Source organism: Aspergillus pseudonomiae (assembly GCF_009193645.1).
Source record: "Aspergillus pseudonomiae strain CBS 119388 unplaced genomic scaffold BDV37scaffold_6, whole genome shotgun sequence".
In the NCBI taxonomy this organism is placed as follows: Eukaryota; Fungi; Ascomycota; class Eurotiomycetes; order Eurotiales; family Aspergillaceae; genus Aspergillus; species Aspergillus pseudonomiae.
Window position 1 is genome coordinate 38,729 of NW_022475998.1, and position 27,826 is coordinate 66,554.

At 51.8% G+C, this 27,826-nt stretch overlaps 8 protein-coding genes across 8 annotated transcripts; 2 read left to right on the forward strand and 6 right to left on the reverse strand.

Annotated features, from left to right (window-relative positions):
- Positions 1-475: 475 nt before the first annotated feature.
- Positions 476-1,929, reverse strand: BDV37DRAFT_278856 (transcription factor SPN1; the record flags this gene model as incomplete). Its single annotated transcript, XM_032086176.1, has 4 exons — positions 476-722; positions 786-1,264; positions 1,320-1,402; positions 1,458-1,929. The coding sequence occupies 4 exons, from the start codon at positions 1,927-1,929 to the stop codon at positions 476-478; spliced, it is 1,281 nt and encodes a 426-aa protein (XP_031945684.1).
- A 478-nt stretch (positions 1,930-2,407) lies between these two features.
- BDV37DRAFT_278857 (uncharacterized protein) lies at positions 2,408-2,767 on the forward strand (the record flags this gene model as incomplete). Its single annotated transcript, XM_032086177.1, has 4 exons — positions 2,408-2,420; positions 2,502-2,533; positions 2,604-2,670; positions 2,730-2,767. The coding sequence occupies 4 exons, from the start codon at positions 2,408-2,410 to the stop codon at positions 2,765-2,767; spliced, it is 150 nt and encodes a 49-aa protein (XP_031945685.1).
- A 124-nt stretch (positions 2,768-2,891) lies between these two features.
- On the reverse strand, positions 2,892-4,771 carry BDV37DRAFT_171597 (putative nucleoporin). Its single transcript, XM_032079342.1, has 3 exons — positions 3,961-4,771; positions 3,251-3,906; positions 2,892-3,197 (listed from the first exon to the last, which is right to left on the reverse strand). Exons 1-3 carry the CDS (start codon positions 4,664-4,666, stop codon positions 3,090-3,092), a joined length of 1,470 nt encoding a protein of 489 aa, XP_031945686.1. The 5' UTR covers positions 4,667-4,771; the 3' UTR covers positions 2,892-3,089.
- Positions 4,772-5,222: 451 nt separating this feature from the next.
- Positions 5,223-6,337, forward strand: BDV37DRAFT_238542 (coiled-coil-helix-coiled-coil-helix domain-containing protein). The gene is made up of 4 exons (XM_032080853.1): positions 5,223-5,291; positions 5,388-5,615; positions 5,704-5,836; positions 5,901-6,337. Exons 1-4 carry the CDS (start codon positions 5,272-5,274, stop codon positions 5,997-5,999), a joined length of 480 nt encoding a protein of 159 aa, XP_031945687.1. The 5' UTR covers positions 5,223-5,271; the 3' UTR covers positions 6,000-6,337.
- BDV37DRAFT_268415 (putative GABA permease) lies at positions 6,333-10,251 on the reverse strand (the record flags this gene model as incomplete). Its single annotated transcript, XM_032084178.1, has 7 exons — positions 6,333-7,230; positions 7,300-7,372; positions 7,435-7,548; positions 8,301-8,304; positions 8,623-9,448; positions 9,515-10,075; positions 10,148-10,251. 7 exons carry the CDS (start codon positions 10,249-10,251, stop codon positions 6,333-6,335), a joined length of 2,580 nt encoding a protein of 859 aa, XP_031945688.1.
- A 1,854-nt stretch (positions 10,252-12,105) lies between these two features.
- Positions 12,106-17,225, reverse strand: BDV37DRAFT_171808 (putative jumonji family transcription factor). The gene is made up of 5 exons (XM_032079343.1): positions 16,473-17,225; positions 16,314-16,411; positions 15,332-16,251; positions 14,225-15,278; positions 12,106-14,092 (listed from the first exon to the last, which is right to left on the reverse strand). The coding sequence occupies exons 1-5, from the start codon at positions 16,725-16,727 to the stop codon at positions 12,226-12,228; spliced, it is 4,194 nt and encodes a 1,397-aa protein (XP_031945689.1). The 5' UTR covers positions 16,728-17,225; the 3' UTR covers positions 12,106-12,225.
- Positions 17,226-19,662: 2,437 nt separating this feature from the next.
- Positions 19,663-22,515, reverse strand: BDV37DRAFT_295909 (choline/carnitine O-acyltransferase; the record flags this gene model as incomplete). The annotated part of the gene is made up of 4 exons (XM_032089988.1): positions 19,663-19,987; positions 20,038-21,969; positions 22,026-22,055; positions 22,128-22,515. The coding sequence occupies 4 exons, from the start codon at positions 22,513-22,515 to the stop codon at positions 19,863-19,865; spliced, it is 2,475 nt and encodes an 824-aa protein (XP_031945690.1). The 3' UTR covers positions 19,663-19,862.
- A 1,333-nt stretch (positions 22,516-23,848) lies between these two features.
- Positions 23,849-26,163, reverse strand: BDV37DRAFT_238573 (CAP domain-containing protein). The gene is made up of 3 exons (XM_032080854.1): positions 24,915-26,163; positions 24,571-24,860; positions 23,849-24,509 (listed from the first exon to the last, which is right to left on the reverse strand). The coding sequence occupies exons 1-3, from the start codon at positions 25,496-25,498 to the stop codon at positions 24,442-24,444; spliced, it is 942 nt and encodes a 313-aa protein (XP_031945691.1). The 5' UTR covers positions 25,499-26,163; the 3' UTR covers positions 23,849-24,441.
- Positions 26,164-27,826: the final 1,663 nt, after the last annotated feature.

The window sequence follows — 27,826 nt, forward strand, 5'->3', positions numbered from 1 at the left end:
CGATTGAGCAAAGGCCGTGACGTACCGATGAACAGCAATTTAGGTATTCGGGGTCTGCCGGGCAAAGCTCGGAAGCCATGGGTGGTGCAGCGGGCTAAACTCTTTACGGGCACATGACGCCAGACTTCTCGCGCGAGAAGAAATCGGCCTGAGTCAGCCGTTGCGGGTAATTTGGTGTCTTTCCGGATGGCATGATTGGCAGGTTACTCCTACCGACTCCGGCATAGACTTCCCGGAGAATATTCTTTCCATCGTTTGTGTAAGTATTGTATTGTTTGTTCTAGACTAATGATTTAACAATCCCATGACGCCGGCACCCGAACCGTAGGTAACACTTTGCGAGATAATCGGATAAAAACATAAGAAAATGCGATCGGCAAGACGAGGAGAAAAAAAATGAAGAAATAAAACAGATATGGGAGTAGCCATGCATTCGACATGTGGCAACAAGAATATGAATGAAAACGAATCAACCCTATCGACGCGATCCCTTCGACGCCGCAATCTGTCGTGCACGCATCTTTCGGAATCGATCCTCTCCACTGGCACCCAGTGGCCGTGCGAACTTGCTCTCCTGCACCATCGTCGGGCGAGGCACGACGGTATAGCTGGTATGTGTGATCTCGGCGCGGGCACGGTTTGCCAGACGAGGAGGAAGCAGTTCGCGAGCGCGCGCTTCTGCCGCAGTGGCCTGGGCCGATTGCGTAGTCCGTTGGACTTTTCTAGACAATCTAGTTAGTTTCTGATGCAGGTCAAGCAAACTTGGGGGGTGTTGGAAGACATACCGAGGGTCGAATTCCGCTTCCTGGTAGACTCGTTTGGAGTAATCATCGCTGCGCTGGAGGATGGGGCGCGTCCATTCAGCAAGCAAACGCTCGGCCATACGCTTGATGCCGGCTTCGGGGCGTTTGCTCCGGGTGTAGAATACAATCACCTTGCCGATCCCACTAGCAACAAGCGCCTCCTTGTTGATTGGAAGCTTAGCTAGTGCGGTCATCAAATCGCGCTGGATATTGTAGGCCGGCAGCGAGCCGTCATCCAAAGGCTCCAGGAAGAACTTGACCGCCTCAAGCAGGTTGATTTCCGGGTCAACCAGACTGTTCACATATTGGTTGCGATTGAGTAGAGAAACCACCTCAGGCAGCATCTTCAACTTATGCATAGCGGGCTTGCCCTCCCGACGACTGATGGCGTCCATCTGAGCAGCATGGGTCATGCGCTTGCGCATATCCTCAATCTCGGCATCGGCCATTTGTTCCAGGTCCTATCAATACCAATTAGCACCCAGCCACACAGTAGACATCAAACATCCAACATACAATCCCATCAGCCTTGCGAAAGCGCCTCTTAGTAGGTTTCTTCAGCGCCTCATCCATAGCACGATCCAAAGCCCTGCGACGGCCTACTCCAGTTAGCCCCACCGAGAAAGGAAAAAGGTACAAAAGAACAGAACATACGAGTAGCAGGATCCAACGTCTCATCATCCTCGGGGGTAGGCTCCCTCCTCTTCCTCTCCCTCTTCTTCGCCTTGGCCTCACCCTCATCACCAGCCTCCTCCAAGTCCCTCATCCTGCGACTCTTCTTCTCCCTGCGTCCCTCCCGCTTGCGCGTCGACCGTTCCCCATCCTCAGTCCTCTTCCGCTTATGTCGTCCAATCAGCTTCAGATTATCCTCGTCAATCGCCAACTGCGGCCGATCTTCGACGTCGACATTCTCAGGGTCAAAGTCCTCGAACTGCGCCTCGTCGACCTCCGACAGAATCGACTCGTCATCGGACCCGATATCCTTCTCATCTGCTGCATCCTCGTCCGCAACCTCGTCGCCAGCGGATGCCTCCTCGACCGCATGGGGCTCGTCATCGCCGGCGCCGGGAGTAGGCGCTTGCACGGGGTCTTCCTCGACCGGCTTGATCTCAGGACTGGCGGACATGATTGCTTAGTCTGTGTGGGGTGTGTAAGGCGTGTATGTTTCGTAGAAAGTGAAGCAAGTCGATAGCGCCAGGCGCTCGCTCCGTTGCTATTGCGACGGGAGAAACTGATATCGTGTCGAGAGACTGATTGGTGTATCCTCCTTCGTCTTTCACTTTCTCTCCTAGACACTATCGGAGGCAATCTAAAACCGACAAGGAGGTAAAACCAAAGCCAAAAGCAAGTAAGTAAGATGGATAAAAGAAAAGAAACCCAGAACTGGCGCTCACTAGTAACACTGACGACGGTTAAGTAAGTTGCAATGACCGCAGAAATTCCGCCTCCGCTGATGGTCCGTGCGCTGGCAGAATCGTAGTCCTCTTGAACTCCATCGTAACATAGCGTACCTAACTTTCCTAGTCTTCAACCCAAGTCCGCTGTTGTCATTGTCTGCACGTTGCCGGTTCGCCTTTTCTTACATTTACCCTTTTTAGTACAAGATGTTCGCTCCCGGTATGTATCCTGTGGTCTTTTTTTTATTAGGGAGTTTTTATCCGGGATGGTTGGGCTAATGCTGTGTTTCTGTTGTTTTAGGTCAGGAAACGCTCTCGAAGGAGCAGATTAGAGTATGCAGCTTTGCTTGCTTGGTTTTGTAATCATGGTGAATTGAATGTGTATGCTGATGATAGGGTGCAGGCTGGTGAGCAGGAGGCTCAGCAGACTATCCGCTCTGCCATCACCGGTGGTATCCTTCTGTATCTCTGTGAGTTGTTTCCCGCTTTTCATATTGCTGGGGAAAATAGATGAAGCTAACAGGTGCAGCTCCCTTCGCTATCGATTTCGTCAAGAAGTTCCTTTAAGCGGCCGATAATTCGTACGGTCTACGTTATGACGGGGATTCATTAGACGGCGTCACTTTGTCTGTTTGTTTGCTCGTGCCTAGCCAACGGCAGAGATGTATTATTATTGTACATTCGGGTTATCATTGCGGAAAATATAGAATGAAGATGGGGAAATGACAAAGTGTCGGTTTTTTGGGTTTTTCTTCTTCTTATCTAAGGGGTTCCGAATCGGATGAATTGCAGATGACCAGCTCCTATAACTCCTTGCTCCCGGACATTCAACCTAAGCCATGTATTCCCCCCGAGTGTCAAGATCAATCGTAGCGTAGCGAGCACAAGGCTAGTGATCTACCCGGCCTTGGAGCTTCTCTGCCTCTTCGAAGTCCTTCCTCACGGACTCCAGTTCCTTCTGCAGGTGCTTGATCTGGGTATGGTAGTCATCCAATATCTGGCTGCTGTTAGTAGGGGTCGGAATAAAGGAATGTGAGGCTCGGTGCCTACCTTCTTAGCAGTCTTCATCGTCTGTTCGTCCAGCTCGTCATCCGCCTGGGCAGCTGCACTCGGGCCAGCCTTCTCCATCTCCAGCTGCAGGCGTTTCGAGTGTTCCTGGATCGCCAGCATTCGAGCCCAGATCTCTTCTTCGCGTCCATTCAAGGAGGGGTCGAAGACGGAGCGTTCCAGTAGGGCGAGTTTCTTCTTCAGTTCCTCCTCGGCGTCGTCCATCGCGTAGCCCCGGTTGCGGAGGACCTGGGTCTTGGCCGCAAGCGCCAGGCACCGTTTGCTCAATACGAGGTGCTTCCGCCGGCAGTCGGCTATCCTGACGGAGATCTTAAGGTCGTGACGGGAGAGCAATTCGGTGAGACAGTTGTTGATCTCGTGAAGGCGGGTTTGCATCATTGTAAGGAAGTCCTTCTGTCTCTGGGCTCTCTTGCCCAGCTCGAAGAAGCCCCTCACAATAACAGGCACATAGCCTGGCGCAGGCCTCTTGCGCAACGCTTCCTCCCACTTCGATTCATCATCGTCCGGGCCGGGTTGGTAGAAAGGTGCCGCCTCCTCGCCAACATGGTTGTACAAGTATGCTCGAAACGGAGAATTACGACTGGCGGTATCCCACTTATCCTTGACGATCGCGATCTGTGTCGGAACGGTGCGATGTACTACGAGAGTCAGTGCAATCCATCTTCAACAATAATCAAACAAACAAGACTAACCTCCAGTGACCGCGCGACCAGGCGACCAAAGGCTCGACCCGGGCTGTTGCACCGACTGGCCCAATTGAGGCTGTTGTTGCTGCTGCTGGCCCTGCTGTTGTTGACCTAGTAGGGTTCCTCCAAACATACTCTGTTGTTGCTGCGGTTGCTGCTGTGTCTGACCCAATCCTCCGAAAAGACCGCCGCCCTGTTGCGGCGCTTGTTGCTGCTGTGTCGTCTGTCCCAGTGTGCCTCCAAACAGACTGCCCTGGGGCTTCTGCTGACCCAGCGCACCCCCGAACAATCCACCGCCCGACTGTTGCTGCTGCGGCTGCTGTTGCTGTGTCGACTGGCCCAATCCCCCAAAGAGACCACCGGCGGGTTTCTGCTGAGCGGCAGTATTCCCGAAAAGTCCGCCCGTCTGCGGTTGATTCTGTGTCGTGGTGTTGCCGAAAAGACCACCGCTCTGCTGAGGCTGGGATGTCGCCGCCGACGCACCGAACAAACCACCGCCAGCAGCAGGAGCACCCCCTGTCGCGCCCTGGTTCTGTGTCTGTCCAAAGAGACCGCCGCCGCTCTGCTGCGCTCCCGTTCCGGCGGTATTCGAGCCGAACAGGCTTCCTCCCGTGGCAGCGCCGCCAAAGGGGCTGGGCTTATTCGCGGTCGTCGATGACCCAAACAGTCCGCCGGACTGCTGGGTCTGAGTCTGATTTCCAAAGAGAGACATTACGGTACGTAGCTGAGGTGCGAAGTCGGGGAAACGTGAGGCAAACTGTGCGAGTAAAAATGGCGTGTGCAAATATCAACACTCAAACGTAAATAAAATGAAAATAAAAAAAAAAATACCAAAGCTCCGCACCAAGCGGCGTCGTTCTGCAGATGGGAAAGTTCGGTCGACAGAGAATCGCAGATTGTCACCGTCCTGCGCGTATGCAAACTCAGTGTCGGTCCGAGATCTCAGCACCGCACGCTGCAGCAAAGCAGCAACTTCGTAGAGGGTCGGGGGTGCAGAACCACTGCAATTGAAACAGGCTACTTCCTTCACTGTACTCGTTCACTTGTGTCGGGAGCTGGTTTGTTTTTCGCCGTGTCACGTGAGACAGCTGTAGCAACAAGTTTCTTTCCCGCCTAAGGCAGGCATAGGATGACTGGCCTCGGATGCGGGATCAGACACGCCTCAGGCAGATATATTACATAACTCACCACAACGGACCAATGACAGACGAGCAAAAACCGACCTCCAAACTCCAGCATCACCCGGACTCGTCCATCCACGGCCCTCCTCTCTATACGGTCTCCCAATTCCCCAATTCACGCTTACGACCTGACAAAATGGCGGCCCGAGAACCTCAGTATGTTTCTTTCTCCTACCACGGCCCCAATTGACCACCGCTGCCGGTGTTTGCCGTGTCAAATCGAGCGAGACGCTAATGCGGTTTCCATGATAGGTTCAACCAACAGGTCCTGGTGGACACCACGCCCATGCCGGCGGACATTCCCAGTGTCCAGGAAATCGGCGCAACCTCGGCACCCCTGACCAGTGCGGCGTACTTCATCGGCGACAAGTGCAAGGCCTTCAATGATGACTACATGAAGTGCAAGCAGGATGCCAACGGCAGGGGGGAGTTCGATTGTCTGAAGGAGGGCCGGAAGGTGACGAGATGTGCTGCTTCTGTGTATGTGTCTTCCTTCTCTGCGGGTGCTGTTCGCAGGGCTCCAGGGGAAGTGGTGTGGTGAGAGGGTCAGTGGCTAACTGCATGGCAGTATCAAAGATATCAACACCCACTGCCTGAAACAATTCACCGCGCACTGGGAGTGTCTGGAGAACAACAACCACCATCTGTGGGAATGCCGGAAGCCCGAGCTGGAACTGAATAAGTGTGTCTTTGACAAGCTGGTTTGTCTCTCGTGCTGAATAGCAGTTCTGTGGTCGGTAGTTTTGGCTAATGGATTCATTGCAGGGCCTCAAGAAGACAATCCCCGGCGCCCCCGAGGGCCAGACCCCGGTTCATCTGCGTCCCAAGCAGATTTATGCTCAGTTCCCTGGTCCTCAGTATTAGGTTTTGTTTTATGTCTGTCTGGTCTGGTCTGGTTTGTGGACTGTTTGTATGTGTACATATTAGCATAGGAATTGAGTGTCCTGGTTTCTCGGTCTAGTGTCGTGTCTACATCTTCGATCTGGTATTAGAAGGACTTGAGTTTATTTGGCAATTGCAAACGCGACTTCTATGCTAGAATACAGTGAAGCCTTGACTCTAAACCAACACCAATCCAACCTCCTGACATTAACATGGCATGACAAAAGAAATCACAGCGAAAGAAAGACAAGGGAATCTAATCAGGATATATGAAGAAGAATATGTACTCGAAGAAAAAACAAAACAACCGCCAAGCTAAGGGCATTTATGTACCTTGGACATCCGTCGAAGCCCTTTCAACTTCAACAATCGCGTCTTCACCTCGGCCCACCCGACCTTGAGCTTGTTCTCCAGCCGTCGGTCTCCGCGAATGCGCATCCAGATCAACAGCATCCCCAGAATGGCCAGGTCCCAGATGACCTGGCGGAGCGTGACCCAGACGAGCCATTTCAGCCACGCCCAGAGGCTATTCCGCCGCCGGTGAGCCACAGCACGGGCTTCCATCTGCTCCCGAACCGCGGCAATCTCGGCGGTCATGCTCGTCAAGGCCTGCTCGACTCTGCGCCGCCACCGCCGAGGATCGACATCCGGGGGTTTCTTGGGGCCGGTGCGCCCACGACCGCGTCGTACGGCCTCATCGGCGTCCGGCTCACTCCCCTCCTCGGGGCCATTGTTATACGAGCCATCGTCGTGGTCATGATCGTCATCATCTTCGTCAAGATTATCCTGCGCCTCCGCATACTCCTCATCCTCGTCATCGTCCTCCTGCACCGGGACCCCACGGGACCCATGCCGCTGAAACACTTCCTCCGGCTGACTCACGGGACTCAGCACGCGTAGCCGCGAGTCACCGCCGCGCGCCGTAGCCACCATATGCTCATAGTCAGGGCGAGCCAAGCGACCCCCGATGCTCCCATAGCTAGGCTGGGACAGCGACAAGGGCGGAGCAACAGCCTGCACGGGACTACTACTGGACGCCGACGACGCGGAGGTATTGATCTTGACCTGGTCCCAGACGAACTCGAGCTCGGAAACCAGCTCGCGGGCCTCGGGCGTCTGCGACGCATAGCGGTGCATGGTCTCGATGAGCGTGGAGATGTATCGACGTTTGGCCTCGGTGCGGGATAATCCACGTTGCGCGAACCATGCATCCCTGTTTTTTTTCTCTCCCGTTCAGTATCGACCCCGGAAATCAAATGGGGGGGGGGGGGGGGAAATATACCACTTCTCACACTCCGCATACACATCCGCCGTGTTCCCGACCGGTCGGTCCATCACCCCCTCCACGTCGCCCTCTGTTTTCCCCCTGTCCGTCAGTATATCTCCTCTTCGAGGTATTATCGGGGTCGATCCATACCCATGCTTTGTTTGTACAGGCCATAGAGCTTCAATCGCTCCGAGGCCGGCGGCCGGGCGGTGCCGGTACGGGGGATGCGTTTAACGGTGTTGAGGGCGTGGACGAAGACTCGATCTGTAGGTTTTAACCATAAATATCAATTCACCTTAAACCAAAATATAAAAAAAAAACAACAATCAATCGAATAAAAAGAGAAAGAGAGACATACCCACAGAATCCGACATGGTGCTATGTTAAGTAAGTTGCTCGCTTCATCAGAGCACAAGGATCTCAGGCACAGATAAGCACCGTCATGGATAACGATAAAACGGCCGATGTTTCCCCCCCAAGAACTCTCACCAAACGAGCGTGTGAAAAGAGCCAAAAAACAAAAGAAATCCCACACCCATAAACCGAAATAATATACACGCAGCCCGACAAGTAACCCCAACAAATACAAACAGTCAGGACAAGGCGACGAGAAGGAAAAAAAACTTGGGGGCGTGCCCGACGTTTACAAGCTTTCCCCGGATTTCCGGCCAGCCACAACCAGAAGGCGAATTGAGCGAGGTTGGTTGCGCTGTGTCGCGTTCAATTCAGGAGGAATGTTTGGAATTGTGCTTCTTGCGCTCCCCCTTTTTTGGTTCTTGTTTGGACGTTTCCTGTGAGGGCGAAATAGGGAGCGAGGAAGTGGAAGTAGTTAGTTCGTAGATCGGTGGTGGTGCTCGAACCCTTTGACTGGCTGGTTGATTTGGCGTGGGTGGAAAAGTAACCGCGGCTCTCGGAGGCTGGCGCAGTGACATGACTGTGATCGTTCAGTCCCTCGAATTGTTGCATTGTGGTGCCCCCAGCGGATACTTATCGATCAGGCCATATCTTTATTATACATGTCTCTATTTTTACGTATTCTTGTCGTGACAGGACTACAATTGATTTCTGTATATTCTCATGTTCATTGCACGGGTTGGGTGTATTATAACTTGGTTGATTGTATTTATTTACTTCCCAACAAAATAGACTCCTCGTATGTACATGTGAAAGACTAAAAAAAAACACCGAACGATCCCTAAATAATTTCATCGATCGTAATTCCAAATAAGACAAGGGGGGAAGGAAGAGAAGAGCCAATCACTTCTTTTCATTAAGGGTCGCATCGTCCGGATAGGCATTTTCGGCATCAACAGCCTTGCCGGGGATCACGTCGGCCACGTCTTCGCTCGTGACAGGCGGGCCCGTGAAATGCTTCCTCGCATACACGACATACCAAGTGATACTAATCGCGGCGAAGCCCGCGAACACGACGCTGGCGTAGTTCATGCTCGACGCATCGACCGGCAGCGACACGGGCATGCAGAAGAGCACCACGGCCAGCACAATCCAGCAGACGGTGACGATGTTGATGGCGTATCCGAAGCGGCCTAGGGAGAAGGTCGATTCCTTGACGGCCTGGCGCCCGCGGATCACATTGATGAGGATGGGGACGCCGTAGGAGGTGGAGAGGCAGATGGTGGCGACGCCCGTGAAGGAGTTGAAGGCGGCCGTGGATCCGAAGAAGATCAGGCCGAGGAGGCAGTCGATGACGGTGGAGAGGAGGATGGCGTACACGGGCACGTCGAGGCGGTCGTTGACCTTGCGCCAGATGCGGAATCCGGGGATGGCGCCGTCGCGAGCGAAGGCGTAGGTGCATCGACTGGCAGCGGTGAGGGCCCCGATTCCTGCGAACATGAGGATACCCAGGATCAAGAAGAGAAGACCGAATCCGCCGGCGGCGGACCCGGTGACGGTTTTGAAGACCAGGCCGATGGGTTGGCCGCTGGCGACGTTGAGCAGGGTCTTGACGTCGGGCAGGACGAAGAGGATCGGGACTAAGTAGACGACGCCGGTGATGCCAGCGGCGACGACCGAGAGGACGATCGCTTTCGGGACCTCGCGGTGTGGGTTCTGCACCTCTTCACACATGGCGGCCACCATGCCATACCCCGTTAAGGTATATGCCGCCTGAAGGAGGCCGACGAAGAAGGCCCATCCCGATGGCCTGCGAGGTCGTCAGTCGGACTTCGAAAATCCAGAAACAAAACAAAGAACGGGGAGAAAGCCTTACCATCCGCTCTGCGACGCATCATAATGGCCAAAGACATATGCACCGTCGTGGCGATGGTCCGCCATGGTCAGGAGGGTAATCAAGATGATCACCACGCTCGCTGCAGTCCAAAAGATGCACACTTTGTTGATGATGTCCAGCCATCGGGAAAAGAAGATGTTGACCATCGCGCAGACCCAAATCACTGCCCAGAACATGAGGATGGTCTGCCAGGCATTGGCCACGAAATCCTCGTTCCACAGCGAGATGGCACTCAGAATCAGCTGTCCTCCGGAGAAGGTAATGCTCAGGGTGACCGTCCAGTTGCCCACGAGGGTCAGCCAGCCATCCACAAACGACATCATCGGGGCCCATTCCTTCGTTGACAGCATGGCGCTCCAGTAGTAGACGCCGCCGGCGGTCGGGTACACGGCGCAGATTTCGGCGAGGGAGGCGGCGATACCAATGGAGATGATGGTGACGAGGACCCAGCCCCAGATGATGCTCACGCATTGGCCGTCGGTGAGGGTGATGTACAGGGTGGTGCTGAGACCGAAGGGTGCGGCCATGATGGCGAAGGAGCTGAAGAAATGGTGTTAGTTGTCATTGAGGATAGAGCAACACCTTCAGAGCAGCGCAGGGTACTACACATACAGACCGAGGATACTCAACATGCTCAGGTTGCGAGGCAATTCACTCTTGTAGCCCATCCGGGCCAACGCCGCGTCGGCGTTGGCATCGGCGGAGCCTTGACGCATGACTGGAGGAAATTAAGAGTTCAAAGACACGGGGCAGATATGAAAGGAATCCAGAGTCATCCCGACAAGATCAAGAGGGTTAAAGATATCGCAGTAGGGTAGTAGTCAGACCAGCTCCTACTAGCACAGCTACCTTCACTCCCCAGGCTAAGGCCGGGGAGCGGAGGCATATAAGTAGTCGTCCGGATAGCATCCATGACCGATGTCCATCACCAAGAGTCCGGGGTACGACACGAGACCAGGAACCTAAAGCAACTCCACTTGGGGTCTTGGATTGTCCCCTCACGAGCCTAAAACTGGTTGGATCGACTGATAAGCCAATCCGGTGTCGGACTAGCGATGGGCGGTCCGAGACCGCGCTGATAACCGTGGGATTTATAAAGCGTTCTGCACGAGGTTATCATTAGACCTACTAAGCCCTATCCTTTGTGCTTATCATGGCTGGGCGGAGGGCCGCATAGCCTGATACTACCCTGGAGGATAGGCAGCAGAAGAACGTCTCCCTCTTTCCCGTTCGTTTGTTGACTGATTGACATCTCGACTAGATAACAGGTCAGAGAACTTAACCCCCGACGTCAGACCCTGAACAGTACATGTATGTAGGTACCTCGGTTTGCCGCTGAACTGCATGACATGCTGCGGAATGTAAAACTCCTCCGTCTGCAAGGCAAACGGAAACTTAAATTGACATCGTGAACCCTAGCATCCAGCTGTGGCCACTACGTAAGGTCTGGACCAAAGTGACGTCTGATGGTAAAGAGCATAGCTATTGCGCCGTTTCCTCGTATTCAGGAGAAAGCTAAGGAGCCAGCGTCCTGTGGTCCATGCGGTGGAGTGCAACCCAACGGAACCACTCTTTGCCCTCCCGAAATGCGGGGGATTCAAAAGGAGGTTCACAAATGGTCCGCCACTGCTTATCTGTCTTTTCTTTATGCTAACTCGATCGGTCTATTTCTACGACTCACTCCCATCGGGCACACGGTGTGAGATATTTCTAACATTCCATTCACAGCTATCATTCCAACATACATATATCTGCGAGTGTCACTCAGAAAGTGACGGCTGCCACATCCGTCAACTGTCCTGTCCACAGTTCTCCCTCGCGAGAACAGAGCCGTCCATCAGTGCATGGATCACGGTCGGGGCAAAAACAAGGATGAGCGCCAGGAAAGAAGAGAAGAAAAGGTGGAGGGTGTCTGGAAACGAGAGGAATGGGAGGGAACCGTTGAGGGATATGAAAACAATCCGAGCGTGGTGAAACACTGGGAAATCGGGGGGTATCAAACAAAGGGGCATGAACGTGTATATGATTATGGAAACAGGACTTGCTCGGGAATTTTGGAATTATGGCTTTTTTCTTTTTTTGGCTTCTCTTGAATCTCTAACATACGTGAGGTCCGCAGTCCAGGGCGAAAGTAGGCCCAGTATCTTCGATGAAAAGTCGAAGTCCCGAAATCCCACAAGGGGAAGTAGAGGGGGAGCGGACAGGGACAAAATAAACATAAACAGAGGGGAGGAAAGTGAGGAAGGGAGAGAGGGAGGAAGGAGGGGAAATGATGGGAGGTATCGTCGACCACAGGCCGGGCGGGTCTTCTTGGGCGGGTGGTGGGCCAGTCTGGGCATCAACAACGGCCCTGCCACCTGGCGAGCGCTTCCCACCGCCACTTTGCAAGCATTCGCGACCTCCGTTAGCCTGTACATCGGCTGCCTTCACCGTCAAGTAGGAGATAAATAGATAATATGACCACGGCCTCGTCGCAAGGCCTTAGCTGAGTCGTAACCAGCCAGCTATCGTCAAAACTCCGTCGCGGTAAAAATAAGATCCAAGGGGGTCACAAAAGATGAAAATCAGAAATGAAAACACAAAAGCTAAAAACGCCCAATCATGCAGTCGTCAATCAAATCGTTACATGGAGATGATGCTGTTATACCGGTATGCAAGTACACACACAAAGTCGAGGAGGGTGGCCCGATTCAAGGACTAAGAACGTTGCAAAGATCGTCCGTGGCGTCCATTCCAAACCCAGCCATATCGACAGAGTGCAAAGAACCGGGACCTCGACCCAAGGAGATGTCAGATGAGGCATAGTCGTGCTTCAACCGCTCGTGAGGTCCAAAAAACGGCCGAGTTTCTTCGTTGGGCGTGTTTCCATCGCCTGCAGCCCAGGGGCCATGCTGCCAGAACCGTGTGTTGGCCTGCTGGTCGCCAAAGAGGTCATGATGGTCGTGATGCGTTTCTGGTCCGTGGGCGTTGAAATCGTTCGGTGATTGGAAGCGCAGGTGCGTCCGGCTGAAACTGGAGCACGGAGAGTCCGCGTGGAGCGGGAAATCCAGACCTGACAATGGCATGTCCTCGACGGTTGTTATGTCTATCGTGGGATTCTCGGTTTGCTGGGCTAGTGCCGATGCGAGTCGGAAGTTCGAAGCGGAGCTCTGACGGCTGTGACTTGTGGACCGCTCGATAGCCCGTTGTACAAAACTGCCACAGGTCTTCAGAATCTTTTCCTGGTCCTCCGGGGAGAGACTGGCGAAGTAGTCGTTGGCCAGCGATGGTTTAGGGAGCTCCGGCTCGGATGGAGTCAGCCCGAACGTCTTCTGGGCATACTCGGTAAAACCAGAAGGCATGTCGTACGGGGACTGATAGACGGTCGGCGACTGTTCACGCTGCTGCTCCAGGTACGCAAACTTGCGAGGCAATTTGACAGCTGCAATACCGCCTTTGTGGGCACTCTCCTGCTTATTATTTTCCGTCTCCTTCTTCTGAAGCACATCGAGCCGATCGCGGTGACTGACAAGGGAGAACCGGAGCATCTGCAACAACCGGGTCACCTCTTCGGAACGCATATTGAGTGGCTGCAAGGGTAACAAGGTTCCGTCCGGGGCGCGAGGTTGGACCCGTTGTTGGGCCATGGCGAGTTCCAGCTTCTCGAGACCACTGGGCGGCGGCACGGAGCCCATGGGACCCAGAAGCGTCTCAACGACTAGCTCCGGGCTGACAATCGTATACCCGGCGAAGACATTGGCATGGTCGGTGATCTGGGCCAGGCGGCGACGAGCAATAAGCTCCCGGACATTGGCAAAGGTATTCGCGGGGAGATGGTGGCTGTGCTGCTGCTGCTGCTGCTGTTGTTGTTGTTGCGGACTGCGTTGCTGCTGAGACAGTTGGTGTGATTGATGATGGGTCTTGGCGATCTGAGGGTACGGAGCATGGCGGGCAGATTGAGTGGGCAGGGAGCGATAGGCTGACGGCATCGCAGTACTAGCAGGAGGAGCAGCAGAGGAAGGAGTGCGAGGAGGAGGGGCAAGAGTCGGTCGCTGCAGGAGGGAAGGGCGGGAGGCAGCAGCGGCGGCGGTGGCGGTGGCAGCAGCACCAGCAGGTGAAAGGTGATGAGGAGGGGCAGCAGCATACTGAGGAAGATGGCGGTGGGGGTAAGAGGGGAGCCGGGCCATCACGGCGCCAAGGGACTTCACGCTGTCCAGGAAATTCGACCGCGGGTTGTGGACGGGCACGCTAGGGTTGTGCGTATATTGAGCCCTACATTCGGTCGATGACTGGCCCAAATAATACCAGACCTGGTCACCTTTGTTCAAGTTGACCTGCACTGGTGGTGGGGCAAAGCGGTGATTAGTCGTGTCGACCGTCTCGAACTCGGCCCACTGATACGGAGATCGCCCATCGCCAAATGGATTGCCAACCACCGGCAGGGCCGATTCCAACTCTTTCCGTCCCTCGGGTTTTCGGGCTAAGTGGGCAGGGAGTGGTTTTGTTCCTGGTGCCAGAGGCGAGAAGTTGCTCCGCCGTACCACAAGCATCCACCGGTACGGTAACTCAATTACATCTCTAAATCATTAAACCAGGGGTCAGCGTCATGATTTCCAAATCAGGAAAATTCTAAACACCACAGCAAAACAAGTATGTGTGTGTGCCAAAAGTGAGAGGGAAAAAAAAAAAAAAAAAAAAAAAAGGGCTTACCCGCGTGGGAGCACTTTGACTAGCAACGTGCGTTCCGCTGGTCGGTTCTCCAGCACCACTGCCCCATTGATCTCCTTGTCGGCCTGGAATTGCACCAAATCTCCTGCCACCATCCGGCGGGCCGTCTCGATCAGCTTGCGGTCATAATCGGGAGAATCGCCGCCCGTCATCCAGCTTGGCTTCTTCTGTCGGTGGTATTTGCATTTGAGGTCCACACTGGGGATGGAGTAATGATTGCCGTCATCCGCGATCACAGCGATCTCACCCTGCTCCACCTGCACTCCGGCTAAAAGTGCACAGGTGGCATGGTATGATCGCGTACATTTGCCGAAATTGCACTGGAAACAAGCTCCTCGCACCTCGCGGCAAAAGAGGCATTTGAGCCCCATGCGAGCCTTCGGGATCTTGTCAATGTCACACACCACCTCCTTGCCAGTCTCGTCACGCAGGATACTGGTCTCTTCAGTGTATAGGGCACAGCGCCGATGGGCGTGATTCTTCCCATCTTCGGTGGGTAGTAGGTCCTCATAATCCAGGTTGTTGGGGCACAGTACGCACGGAATCTTCCGAGGGACCTCGACATTGACTCGCATGCGTTTCGCCTTTGTAGAATCGCCGTCATGCTTTCGTTTCCGGCCACGGTTACTCTTTTCTGGGACACTCCGTGGTGGGGTGAGGAGGTCGGAAGCACCCTCGAATTCATCGAGGTCACTTTCGAATTCACCGAAGTATTCCGGCGTCGATTCGCCGCGCAGCTTACGCTCAATCTCATCGACATCGATCCAGACGCTGTCAGATTCGCAGTGGCACTTCTTGGCAACACGACCGTAATCCAACCACTTCTCAGTCGCAAAGTTGACCGACTCGGCGCAGTTGTAACCAAGATTGTATCCCGAGTGATATCCGTACGGGTATGTGATCACAAACTCGCCCTCATAGTGGACGAGCCTGTTGACGGTGATACCGTACTGAGACTTGAGGAGACTAGGAGAAACAAGATAGGTCTTATGGCGGAGGAACTGATCACAGTTTTTCGCGTCGCTGGGCCAGATACCTGGCGTAATAGTCAGCATTGATTCATGGGCCCATCACGTTATGTAAACGTACTCTTCATAGCCTGTTCAAACCGAGGAGCATCTTCTTGTGAAATGCTATACCACTGTTTGGGGGCACCAAAATGGATATAGTTGATACTGTACAGATCAACATCTTCCAAATGCCAGGCAAAAGTAGCTTTCCACATCCCCAGGTAGAGGTATGCGGTGTTGACACCAGGCACTTTCTGCCCCAAGACATCCAACAGATTGGGTAACTTGGCGACGTTCCATGAGGTTGTGATGTTCTCGTCGAAAAGAGAACCAGGCATATCCGCGCCATACATCGGATTGTTAAACATCAAGGACTTCCAGTAGGCGGTTTCTAATTCCTCACATCGTTCCTGCGTATATTCCTCGTGGTCGTGGATGCGATAATCAAAGTCTCTGAAAGCCTCCTCGTCCACATAGTCAATCGCATCGCCTTTATTGTGTTTTCTTCGCGAGGTGACCGATTTAGGTTGCCGTCCTTTCGGCTTGGTAGTGGGAAGAGACTCGCCGTCGCTCAGCTCTTCCGTCTTCGCCTCGACCGGGTTGGATTCAGGAGACACAGGCGTGGGAGGGCCTTCGGGCTTGATCTTATCAAGGGAATCTTCCGCAGGCTCTTCCTTCACCTTCACCTGGTTGGATCGTTTGGGTGGACGTCCCGGTCCCGGGCGACGTTTTTGAGAATCAGATCGGGCCGTTTGAGTTCGGGCGGAGGGGGGAGCACGAGTGACTCGCTCCTGGTTGCGGCGCCTCTCACCTCTGCGGGCAGGAGGCTGATGGCTACTTTCTTCGCACAACCCTTTCCACTGAGGGAGGTTGTATGATCTTTGTCGCTCGATGTTCGCCTGGGTGTAAGTTCCATGTGATCCGTGGAATTCCTGCATGATCGGATTCTTCACACGAATCTTCTTGACGGCTTCGTCGAGGGCTGGAAGGGAGTCGGTCCTAGAGAAAAGAGCTGGTTGGCAACGGCCCTTGGAGAGAAAATCGCCGTAGAGAAGACATACCATTCCTTTGGAGGAACAACCTTCAAAATTCCAGACCGCATGCCATATTTCTCGACCTTGTTGATGAAAGATTGGAAGTCCCGAAATTGATCCATAGTCTAGGCCTCCCCGTCAGTGACATCATCAAAGCCAGGGACACTGGAAGAATGCAAAACCTACCGGTTTGAACACAGGGATCTTGCCCCCGCCATAATAGTGGTCTGGTTCGATGTCTTCCTCTTCTTCCTCTACCGATGCGGTCTCTGGCGCACCAGTAGCATGAGGATCGAGTTCCAGATCCGACAATTCAGAAGGAACACCATCTGGAACTTCTTTCTTGCCGTTGGCGCTATGAGGGGGAGTGATCGAGGCGGCGGTCGTCGCAGGAACCGCGACAGATTCAAAAAGGGGTTGATCAAGCGCTGCCGCCATCATCTCAAGCACGATGGAAAAGACGGAAAGATAACTGTTCGGATTTCGATATGGGTGCCGTCGTCGGAAGAAGCGACCGCTGATCGACGGCGAAGAAGAGATTCCCAGCGGTCGGGGAAGAAGGCGCTAAGGAATAGATATCTGCTCTTCTGTAGCGATGTTATTATCGGGAAACGGCTTCTTCCGATCGGAATATGTGCTGGGGAGGATCAACTTCAGGAGCAGCCGAAAGGAAAGGGGGACAGATAAGTAGATGGAATGTGTTAAAGGCGGGAGTGATATAATAGTTGATCCGAGCTTTCTCGAAACGAATTGCCGGGTGTATCAAAAAACAATCACTGTCGGACAGTCATAGAAAGGGATAGATCACGGGGAAATGATAAGTAACAAGCAGTTACATAGATAAAGGAGAAGATTGGCAAGTGGATGATGCGATCGATATCACCAGCATCGGGGAAGGTCCAGCAAGCAAAGCAAGCCCCTCCTCCAGTTTGAGGGATTGGGACGAGAAGATTTACCGTATTGCAGGACCAAGAAGCAGCAGATGCTCAGCAACGAGGGCGCTAGTTCGCCAGCAATGCAGAGGCAGGATCTTCTAGTGGGAAAGCGATGGGGACGCTAAAGGCAAGAGGACGCAGAAGGGCAGGGGATGGGCAGGACCAATACCAGCGGCACATCGGACGGTCAAGTGTGGACCCGGCCAGAGCACGATGGTCTGACTATGCGACGCTGTGGTAGGCTGCAGGAAGGGTGGACACCCTTTGAAACAGGTTGAAATGGTTATTGGAAGGAAAGTGCAAGATGACTGGGCGGATGAGCAGCCTGAGCGCCTGAAAAGGACTTTAAGGCACCAAGCTAGCCGATGGCCTGAGCCAGCTTAAGGGAGGTAATTTTTTCCAGCCGCCGAGAGCAGATCATCAAGCACGTACGTCTCCGGTCGTCGGAAATAAACACCCTCAGTTGGAACAAAGAGATAGAAAAAAGAAGAAAAAGTTACCTTCACTTACCAGTATCCAAAGTAGCTGTCGAAGGATGAATGATATGTATCCGAAAATCTAATCGAGAAAGGATTTGACGATACACAAAAATAGCAAAAAAAAAAAAAAAAAAAAAAAAAAAAAAAAAAAAAAAAAAAAAAAAAAATAAAAAAAAAAAAAAAAAAAAAAAAAAAAAAAAAAAAAAAAAAAAAAAAAAAAAAAAAAAAAAAAAAAAAAAAAGGTGAAGTAAAGATAATCAACAGAGATGAACCGTGACGCAAGGATCCATATACAAGAGTTACCGGTCTATGTTAGTTAGTAGGTAAGCTGTCCGAGTGGATGGAACACTTCCACCAGAGCGACGGAATCAGCGGTCGCCAGAGGGATCACGTGCGCCACATGACTTGACCGAAGGAGTAATAGTAATTACGGGAGGAATGGTCAGATACTACACGGGATCCAGACTACACCCGGCGGTAGCCCGCAGCACGGCCGAGAGGCTGTGCAATCAGAAAACAGCCTTGAAACCACCATGATCTCTGTCGACTCAAATCTATCAATCAGTCGCTACGTTGCGAATTTTGGAAACTCGGGTACCGGCGGACCGGCAAGGGAAACTTACCGCTAGAATTAGATACATCGATGAGACACTTAGAAACGCATTAGAAGGCGACTAAAATCAGTTCGTTAAGGGGGTCTGATCGGTTGGTGGAGGATATGATCTCACCGACTGACTCTCTGATTGGAAAGAGGTTAATTAGCCGGTGGTAAAAGCGGCTGGCTTTTTTCTTTTTTTCTTTTGCTTTTTATTTTATTTTATTTTATTATTTTTTTTTTTTTTTCTGGGTCTTTCACTTTTGGCAAGATTGGCTGGATCGATAGGATACGACGGGGTCCCTCGTTCAAAATAAACAATCAGTGGCCTGATACCGATTCTCATGCATAGAAGAAAATATTACTCCGGGAGTACATTCTCCCATGGCATTCAAACTAGATAATCTACTTGATACAGAATCCGATACTACCATGACCGAGTATGTGCCTGAGGCCATCTCAGAGACAACTAACACTCATTGAACTGTCATGCCCTACCGATACAAAACACGCTGTACTCCATACTTACAGGATGTGCGGTGACTTGCAGTTGCAGTAGCCGCATCGACCCCAAGAGGGGAAAGAAAAAGTAAAAACGATAAAAAATTAGAGGTATCATGTACGGGGTACAACACATCAATTCACTCGCCAATACTACCCAAGCCACTAAGCCTATGGAGATCAACAGAACAACTCACAAATGCCCGTTATATTTTCAATTGTCTTTAAATCCCCTATGCTGACAGAGACAGGTTACAAGTGCATACTAGTGCATGCATATATATCTAGTGCATGACTTGCACATGCATATTCGTGGCAGACGTGGAGTGTTTTTCGAAGGGCTGAAGCAATCTCATCGTATTATATATATGTGTGCAAGTCGACATCCCCTCCAGAGCACAACAAACCAAGAAACAACATTAAAAGTGTTCATGGTATACAATTGAATAATAAAAGAACAATCACCCTAACTTGACTCGCATGTTATATACTATTCCACAGGATCGAAGTCATGATGTACATATGTACAGATCAATCGGTGGACAACGCCCTATAAGGTACCGCAATCCAAACGCAAGAAGGGGGGGAAAAAAAATACGGGCTACTTTCAAGCAATCACGAATATGCTATTATGTAAATCCACTGATCTACGGCAATTTCAACTGAAAATTGGGATGGTCGTTTCCGACAGTGGTCGGTTGGGCAGAAAGTCGGTGGCGTGAACACAACGGATGGAAACTCCATGTTCCTCGACGTTTTCGGTATGCGGCAGGCCAGATTCTGGTTGGTTCATTTTCCATCCAGGATTAATTAGTAATAATATTACCTCGCAGAAAGTTTTCTCTCACAGTGCATTCGTGACAGCATTTGAACTGCAAGAAATGACTCAGAGCATAATATGATTTGATTTTGAAGGTACGATATGTACTCAATCACATGATCCGCATCCAACAAAACTACTGAGAACGAGTTTTGAAGAACAAGTAATCGCATTGGTATCTCGCTCTAAATGTGCATATCGTAAATTCTCAACAAGAAACAACCAAACTCCCCAAGGCAGAAAGCATTAGTACTCATTTAGACGTAGTTTCTTGCCAACAAACCGACGTCGTTCGGGTTTCTCATTACGCTCTCGGTCTGTACTCAAGCCTTTGAGTGCATGCAATAGCATTCCGGCGTCGAAGAACCCGTCTGATACGCTGTTAGTGTGTTGTTAAAGATTGATTGAGTCGGGAACTTACATCCGCCCATGCCGTCGTCTTCTATTTCTCCGCTGTCGGTCGTTGGCGTATCGGCACCTCGGCGCACTGCCCCAGGATCTCCCCGGACGAGCCGGCCCCGACGGTGATCCCCTTGGAGCCGCTCGGCGATGATCTCCATTTCCCGGGCCCGACTGGTTCGCGGACTGGCCGTATTACGGTTCGTGGCGCGTAGCAGCTTGCGGATTTCAAACATATACGACTCGAGTGTGTACAAAAACCGAGCGGTCTGGCGGTGCTTGGACGAGGCGCAGAACGAGATGGAGTCATCTTTGATGATATAGCCAATTCCGAAGCCGTCCGCAGACGTTGGGCCGAAACCAAAATGCCGCAGACATGGATTTCCACAGTTTGAGGTTGACAAGATCGTATTGTTGATCTTGTCCCAACCGGGGTCACTGAAGAGTGCTGGGGTGGGTGGCGCCGGGCGAATCGCACGCAAGCCATAGCTGGTCGTGGAGGATACACCATCATCCGATAACGGCGCCTTGGGTGAGTCGATAGTAGAGCCATTCTCGACAGGGCTAGAGTAGCCGTTGGAGCTGCTTATTACACTATTGCCAGAAGAGGAAGAGCCTTCCTCAAAGGACCGCTGCCATAGACAATATAATGCATAGAGGTGTCGATCCTGTCCCTGTCCCTTGGAGCACTCTTTTGTAGTAGCGGTATGCTTTTGAGTTGCCTTCTTCAGAGCCTCCACCTTCTGCTCTGCTGGATTCTCTCCCCAGAAAGTCTGTACAAAATTGGCGCATTCGCTGGTGACGGTCCGTATCGCCTCTGTCCGACCGTGCAAGAAGAACTTGGTCATAGCTGGCTCATAGGTGTTCTCCAGACGGCCATACAGCCCGTAGTACGCAGCTTGGAATGCCATCTGGACGAACGCATCTGGCGAGAACCCCATAGATGTGATGAAATTCTTACCATACCCTTCGAACTCAAGCACACGGAACTCATGCTGCTTGAGAAGGTCGGCGAGATGGGATTCGGCGAATCGCAGGGCAATACTCAGTTCAGGAAGCATGTCCCACTCTAGTTTGCGAGGCGTAGTGCTGACATTGCCAAAACTTCGGGGATCACGCTTGGCCGGGTCGGGGCTGTTACTTGCCCACAGAGTGGGCGCCTGTCCATTGATAGTTTTTGCGAAGCGAAGTATGGTGTCTGTGTAGACGTCACTCGCAAAACGCAGCACCGTATGGCCATCCACGCCGGTATGTTCAAAGTTGATACCGGCACTGCCGTTCTGACACACAATGATCTGGAGCTTGTCATACCACCGGTTGGTACAAGTTCCGACCTGTACACCCTTCACCACTTCACTCGTACCACAAAGCATGTTGGCGCAGAGGTCAGACGTATTGCTCGGCTCAGTATAATCCAGACAGAGAACAAAGAGTGCTGTATCAACTATGTTGAGACATTCTGCGTTGTTTGAGCCCTCATCCTTTGTTAAGATGTCCCGTAGCCCAGACCACACTTTGCGGTTCTCCGTACTGAGGACACCCAAAGCTCCCTTGGCGGCATCTTGGATAGGGGTCTGTTCCGCATCCCCAATGATTACCTGAAGGTTAAGGGCGATGTCCTTCTCAGTCATAATCAGATCATTGTTCTCATCGAGGACATCAAACCAGTAGAACTGGCCCCGACACATGACAACAATGTGCTTGGCGTGAGGGTCCTGACTGATCACGCATCCATTTTCGGTGGGTAGACGTGCTGTTCCGAACAGCCGAGAATATTGATACATGCATAGTGGTGTCCCTCTAACGGTATCCGGCTCGAGTTCTTCGCGCCTCACAGCTCGGACAAAGCTGAGGGCTGATACAACAAGCGATGCTGCCCTGGTGACCTGGTGGTTCCTGGCAGGCGTGGGGTCATCCTCCAGCAAGAAAAATGGATTTAGATTCAAAACGACCGCTGTTAGAGTCAGTATGATGAAGCCCAGATAGTTTCTGTGATAGGGTTTATCTTACGGCTATCGTAGTTTAGGTAAGAATCATACCCTAGGCGGCAGTGTTAGCTCTCATTCAACTCAGCAATGTAATATACCTCCCTCCCTTCACGGATACACTTACAAAATTGTTCAATATAGCTGGTCTTCGAAGACGCATAATTCTTTAACTTCTCTTGAAGAACAGGTCCGTCCGACTTGAGAAAGTCTTGTACAGAAGCCTTGGTCTCTTCTTGTTCCCTCGGCGTCTGTAGTGCAGACAGGGCCTCAATGTATTTCTTGCATGTGCCCTCTAGATCCGGGACAGGGAGTTTCGGGAGAGACTCTTGGTTAGCGAATGTGGACCCTTTCTTCTTCGACGATTCTGACGCAACATTCTGGCCGTTCACGCCGTCCACCGAAGTAGGCTTGATCTTAGTCTCCATGGTAGGCTCAGAGCGAGGGGTGGCCATCGCGTCCAATCGTGGCTTTGGGGCCGTGAAGTGACGAACTGCGACAGACGAATAAGACATCGTGTCAGTAAGTGATATTCGTCCAGAATATGATCAACTAAGAGTAGCGACAAGCGAGGAAGGTAGGAATGGACAGTAGGCGCAAAGCGGTGCGATAGAAATAGTGGCAATCTTGCAGGCAGTATGAGGGCATGGATTCTGGCTAGTAGCGCATGACCAAGCCAATCACGGGATAGTAACTAACAGCAGGCCTCGAGGACAATAAAGGCAGTTTAACAGTAAACGAATCTCAAGCAAACTAAAGATAAGGAAAGGAGCGAGGGGGAACTATAATATAAATAAGGACTATATAGGATATAAGAGTACTCATTCGATAGCCCCGCTGTCCGGACTCCGGAGGAACGACAGGCGTGGGGAGAGTATGTGCTCGGGCGCCGGGCTAAGGGAAACCAGAGCCTATGGACGGAGAAAGGGACGCTTACAAGGTACCAAAAACAGTAATCACAAGAGGAATAGTCAAAGGTCTGCTAGCCGGATAAAACACGGCGGACCGCAGTCGCAGGCGCAAGCGTCGGCAGGCTTGGGGCAAAGGTGGTATCGGAGGAACGGATGAAGAAGCTTAGTCGATATAGTAGCTTCGCGATGCGCCAAGAGATATATAGAACCTGTGGGTCGCAGTCGCACAGACGAGCGAACAATTGCCTAAAAACCACAAAGATGAAATTAACACTGATCGCCAGTTGAAAGCACCTGGTATAATTTTCTTTGACCTAGTGCCTCTGATTAGTTTACCGTAATCTTCCTAGACCGGCTCTGTCGTCATACAAAAACCCCGAGTGGAGTTTGACCAGAGACGCAGGACAGAGGAGCTACTTGGGTCTCTCAAACTAGACACGAAGTTGCGACTGTCGAAAATTGCGTGTACAGCCAATTGACAGGCTAAATTATGACAGTTCCGCGACGGTGACGGTCGGCTAGTACTGGCAAGTGAAGAGTTTGTAGATCGAAAGTGTCAAGTTAATGATCCTTCCGAATTGACGTCGTATCGCCAGAGTTCAATCTGATGTGGCAATCTTCAGCAGCCACCCTAAGGTTAGATAGGCTGCACCACTACCGTCACAGTGGAAATGGACTCTTAGGTGCTGCTGATTTGCAACCCGACTAGACGGGGATTCTCTGCCCGATGACGTTTCGGACGAAGGGAGCTGGCTGGGGAGGTCGAATGCGCGGCCAGCTATACTTCTGGTTGCGGGGAAGATAATCTCCAACGAGCCAGTCACGTGGGGTTCGATTACTTCAGCCAAGCCGTTCATTGGTTCACGACACGACATCTGTCAGTGCCATGGCCGCGCATCGGCGATCAATGGGTTCTACAAGGATAGTCTACATGCCGCGGGAATCGTTCTCGTAGGAAATCTCATCATTTAGTTTTTGGTCATCAAAAATGCTCCGCCAAGACGCTTATATGAACACATGAAAGCACAAACGGAGAAGCGAAAAAAGATGAAGAATCAAATGATTCAAATGTTGCCATTGGTGTACCATGACGGGGCAAAATCAATATTCACAGAGAAGGCAAATCAAAAATCCCACATCGCATGGCCTGCACCTCAGTACCAACCTGATGGCTAGACTCCGATGACGGATACGATCATGAGGTTGGCGAGTTGGGGCAGGCAAGCGCAAGGCGGTCTCGAAGGAAAACCGAAGGAGACAGGAAAAAAGTTCAAATAAAAGCAAGAAGCTGACAATTGCCAGGCGTATCTCCATTGGTGAGTTTCATAGTTTCACATCTCGCGGACGGTCGATACAGGAGAGAATCTGTGCACGATTGATTTGGCCAAGTTCATCTAATCTGGCCACCGAACGGTTCCCGGGTGCATCCCCGACCCCAGCAATTCAATCATTACCCTGGATCGGAATCCTTGCCGCTGCGTGCACAGACTGATCTCCCGTCACAGTCGAGGCGAAAATAACTCTCGAAATCTAAGCGACATACATGGCCTGTCCAAGGGGACGAAGGACATTGTCGGCATACTCGCCGGCATAGTTTCCTACAGTATTGTCAGGATTCCTGGAATTCACCAGCGGGAACCAAGGGTGTCTATTACTTACCGGCCGGACTGTAGTTGCAAACGGTGAAGGGAACCGCCACAGACGAATCAACGTTACCAAGACTGTTGCAGGTCACGGTAGCGCAACCAACGTGGGTGGTACCCTTCCACACAATCTGGGAGAAGTGACCCCAAGCATCGAAGTTGGCCATACTGGGGTTGGCCTCGCCGTACAGGCTCTCGAAGTATCCCATCTCGTTGTTGTACATCAGGTTGGTGATCATCTCTCCAATCTTGTCCGAGGAGACACCATATCCAATGTTCTGGCCATAGCCACCGCCATTAATGGAGCTACAGCAATCGTTAGTACATTCCACACCGAACGAAAAGTCGGGGCAGTCTTACGTATCATGCTGGTAGACGCATCTAGCGGCGAGGGTCTGGGCGCTAGCTTCCAAGGAGCTGTCCCACTCCAGAGAGCTGGCGGAGTGGTTGCTACGGTGAACGTTGTGGTTGTACAAGACGGTTCCCTGGTAACCATTCGTGGGAGTAGCGCCGCTGGCACTGGAGGTGGTGCTAGCCAGGGTGGTTGGCTGGGAGGCTGAAGAGGTCCAGGACGATGTCCACGCCGAGGTCCACGCGGAGGTCCAGGCAGATCCAGGGTCGGCCGCAGCAGCAGTGGTTGTTGGCTGCACCGCGGTGGTGGGCTCCACAGGCGCAGGGGCGGAAGAAGTAGGGAGTTCGACAAAGACTCCGGTCGAGCTCTGTTCCACCGGTGCCGGGGCCGGCTCAGCAGGCTCCACACTTGCGACGGGTTCCTGGACGGGAACATATGTCGAAGAGGAAGTCGTAGGAGCCGGGGCCGCAGGTGCGGTGATCGTCGTGGTCACAGTGACGATGGTCCAGTCCGTAGTGTAGGCCCGCTTCTCGAGAGGGTTGGCCATGGCACCGGCGGCGCAAAGAGCACCCATCAGCAAAGAAGACCGCATGGTGGTTACTGGTTGGAGTTATGGTTGGTTTGCGAGAGGTTTTTTCACAGGTCAACTGCGTTCGATCGAGAAAGTGACTTCTCCGGGAAGCTATCCGACCGAGTAAAGAATGAAATGGATGGAGAAAATGCGTCCAACAACAGGCAGATCGACTGCGATTGGACTGGACGATCAGGTGATGTTGAAAGAAAGGTGATTTGGGTGTATGTACGCCGTTCCGTCGAGGTCAATATAGACAAAAGAGTGACAGCCTTGGGAGACACTTTTTGAAAGAGTGAAAAAAGTGTACCAGAGGCGAGGGAGCTTGGAAATGCGTGAGAGACCAGCAATGGGGGAAAAAAAAGAGAGAGAGTGGCAAAGGACGTGGAGAGAGAAGTGATAATATAGTGGTACACAGTAGCGTGAGACGGCTGTGATATCGTGGATGGGGACCTTAATCACGGAAAGGAGAGTCGAAGGCCCCTCAACGGGCGTGGTCGCTCTTTCCAAGTGGGGCCGTACGATCTGAGATAATTAAACACAAATGAAATGAGCTGGAGAGAGCTTGGCTTTGCAATGGTGATTAAAGGAGAGTTCTAGATGGGGATCGGAGGAATTATGTCTGAGAAAATCTAACCCAGCATCCTTGGAGGTGGGCGGATGTCAAATAATCCCAGTGATCTTGTCTTTAATCTTTTATCCTTTTTATCTTTTTTCCTTTTTGATCTCTTTTGCACAAAGAAGATCGGTAACGAACCATTAGAGTTTTAGATTTTCATGGACATGAAATTGAGGAAAGCGACGGGGCTTTTCTTTCATCCCCTGATTCTCCTCCCAACCACCAAGTCAGTTCGTACATACCGGAGATAGTCTGGAACAGTCTGCCGGCCCATCAACCACTACGAAATACATTCCTGTCGACCTCCTGAAAGAATCCCCCAGCCATGGAAAGGATGTAACCTTACCGATCCATTATGGAATGATTCGGTGATGGCTTGATCATAGTGTCTCTCTGGTAATCTAATAAGATTCTCTGAAGATATTAAAACGAGATGACGGTGAAATTCCCCGTACGCAAGATACAATTTGTTCTGTACCCCTGGCACACCCTAACCCCAGTCCGGCCAATCAACATGCCGACCAGGTCAGGTCCCATGTACTATTGGCTCAATGACGGTGGAGATTGCAGGTCCTCGACCCCTGCAACCTTGGAGCAGGCCCCCACCACTAGTCGGAAAAAGGAAGAAGAGAAGAAAAAACAAAAGAAAAAAAAGAGTGGACAATCAACCCAAAGCCATGGAAATCATCCAACTCTCATTTTCTGGGCAGCATGCAGTTGACCTTGAGAGATCCCATTGTTCGACGGTCAATGGCATTCAGAAACACAATGAGTTGAATGAGGACCCCACATACTATTTGCTGAAGGAATGGAAATACAAACTGGTATAAGACCGGATATGTTATTTTTATTGATTTTTTATATAATAATAATAAGATGACAAAATAATATGACAAGAAAATAAACCGTTTCAGAATTGGTGCAAACCCGTGAAACGCCGTTGTCTGACCAATCCGAGACGCCACCCACGAGGAACGGGCAAAAAGATTAATGAACGGACCACCCAACCAGGGGTAATTCTACGATTAACCACCAACGACTTGGCAACTCGGCAACCTCCTTGGAGGCCATCTGCCACTCGCTAATGTTTCATCTTCCGCCTCCTCGGAGATTGGCCCCATCAACCATGGATATTAACTGTCCATTGACGACTCCAGCTGACGTTCTGTACCATAATCCATACTACCACAGTCCACTCAGTCCACCCAGTCCACTCAGTCTCACCGGCTTTTCCTTGTCCTCGCTGTCTCGAGCAGTCCAGAACGCCTTGGACTTTCTAGCCGAACGGATCACAAGTACCGTTGCCGAGTCGAGCCTGGCGAATTGAGTAATTTAAACAACCGCGGCGTCTTGGCTGATCTGTCATGATCTGTCAAAAGTGGTCGGTCTCCCGAGGTGTGAACTTATTCCTTAGCGTATTGGGAACTTTATACGATTCCTTCTAAATCGCATTGTCGGCATTCCACGTGGAAGGAGTACTGGGATGCTGAGAGACCATGTGCACCATCCACTGTACCTTGGTATGGATGTACATACCGGCTCCATGCATACCGTACAAACGACCCTTGCACAGAAGACCACGTAAACGCCCGTGTAACCATGGACGATTAAATATAGATCTTCTCGCATCCGACCTGGGTTGATGGTGGCCAACTAAACGGGAAAGTGTCTACGAGTCGTACTACAAGCCCTAACGCCGTTGGACTTAGCTGGCGCCTCCACGCAGGGTT

What these genes read in the sequence shown, in the direction of transcription:
- BDV37DRAFT_238573 (XM_032080854.1), bottom strand. Translation starts at nt 25,498, where the DNA reads ATGCGGTCTTCTTTGCTGATGGGTGCTCTTTGCGCCGCCGGTGCCATG. An exon ending in TGCGTCTACCAGCATGATAC is followed by an intron (nt 24,861 to 24,914) that starts GTAAGACTGCCC and finishes CGATTGCTGTAG; the next exon opens with CTCCATTAATGGCGGTGGCT. An exon ending in TTGCAACTACAGTCCGGCCG is followed by an intron (nt 24,510 to 24,570) that starts GTAAGTAATAGA and finishes ACAATACTGTAG; the next exon opens with GAAACTATGCCGGCGAGTAT.
- BDV37DRAFT_171597 (XM_032079342.1), bottom strand. Translation starts at nt 4,666, where the DNA reads ATGTCTCTCTTTGGAAATCAGACTCAGACCCAGCAGTCCGGCGGACTG. An exon ending in TGGTCGCGCGGTCACTGGAG is followed by an intron (nt 3,907 to 3,960) that starts GTTAGTCTTGTT and finishes TGACTCTCGTAG; the next exon opens with TACATCGCACCGTTCCGACA. An exon ending in CGATGAAGACTGCTAAGAAG is followed by an intron (nt 3,198 to 3,250) that starts GTAGGCACCGAG and finishes AACAGCAGCCAG; the next exon opens with ATATTGGATGACTACCATAC.
- BDV37DRAFT_238542 (XM_032080853.1), top strand. Translation starts at nt 5,272, where the DNA reads ATGGCGGCCCGAGAACCTCA. An exon ending in ATGGCGGCCCGAGAACCTCA is followed by an intron (nt 5,292 to 5,387) that starts GTATGTTTCTTT and finishes TTTCCATGATAG; the next exon opens with GTTCAACCAACAGGTCCTGG. An exon ending in ACGAGATGTGCTGCTTCTGT is followed by an intron (nt 5,616 to 5,703) that starts GTATGTGTCTTC and finishes ACTGCATGGCAG; the next exon opens with TATCAAAGATATCAACACCC.
- BDV37DRAFT_171808 (XM_032079343.1), bottom strand. Translation starts at nt 16,727, where the DNA reads ATGATGGCGGCAGCGCTTGATCAACCCCTTTTTGAATCTGTCGCGGTT. An exon ending in GTTTGAACAGGCTATGAAGA is followed by an intron (nt 15,279 to 15,331) that starts GTACGTTTACAT and finishes CTATTACGCCAG; the next exon opens with GTATCTGGCCCAGCGACGCG. An exon ending in GTCAAAGTGCTCCCACGCGG is followed by an intron (nt 14,093 to 14,224) that starts GTAAGCCCTTTT and finishes TTAATGATTTAG; the next exon opens with AGATGTAATTGAGTTACCGT.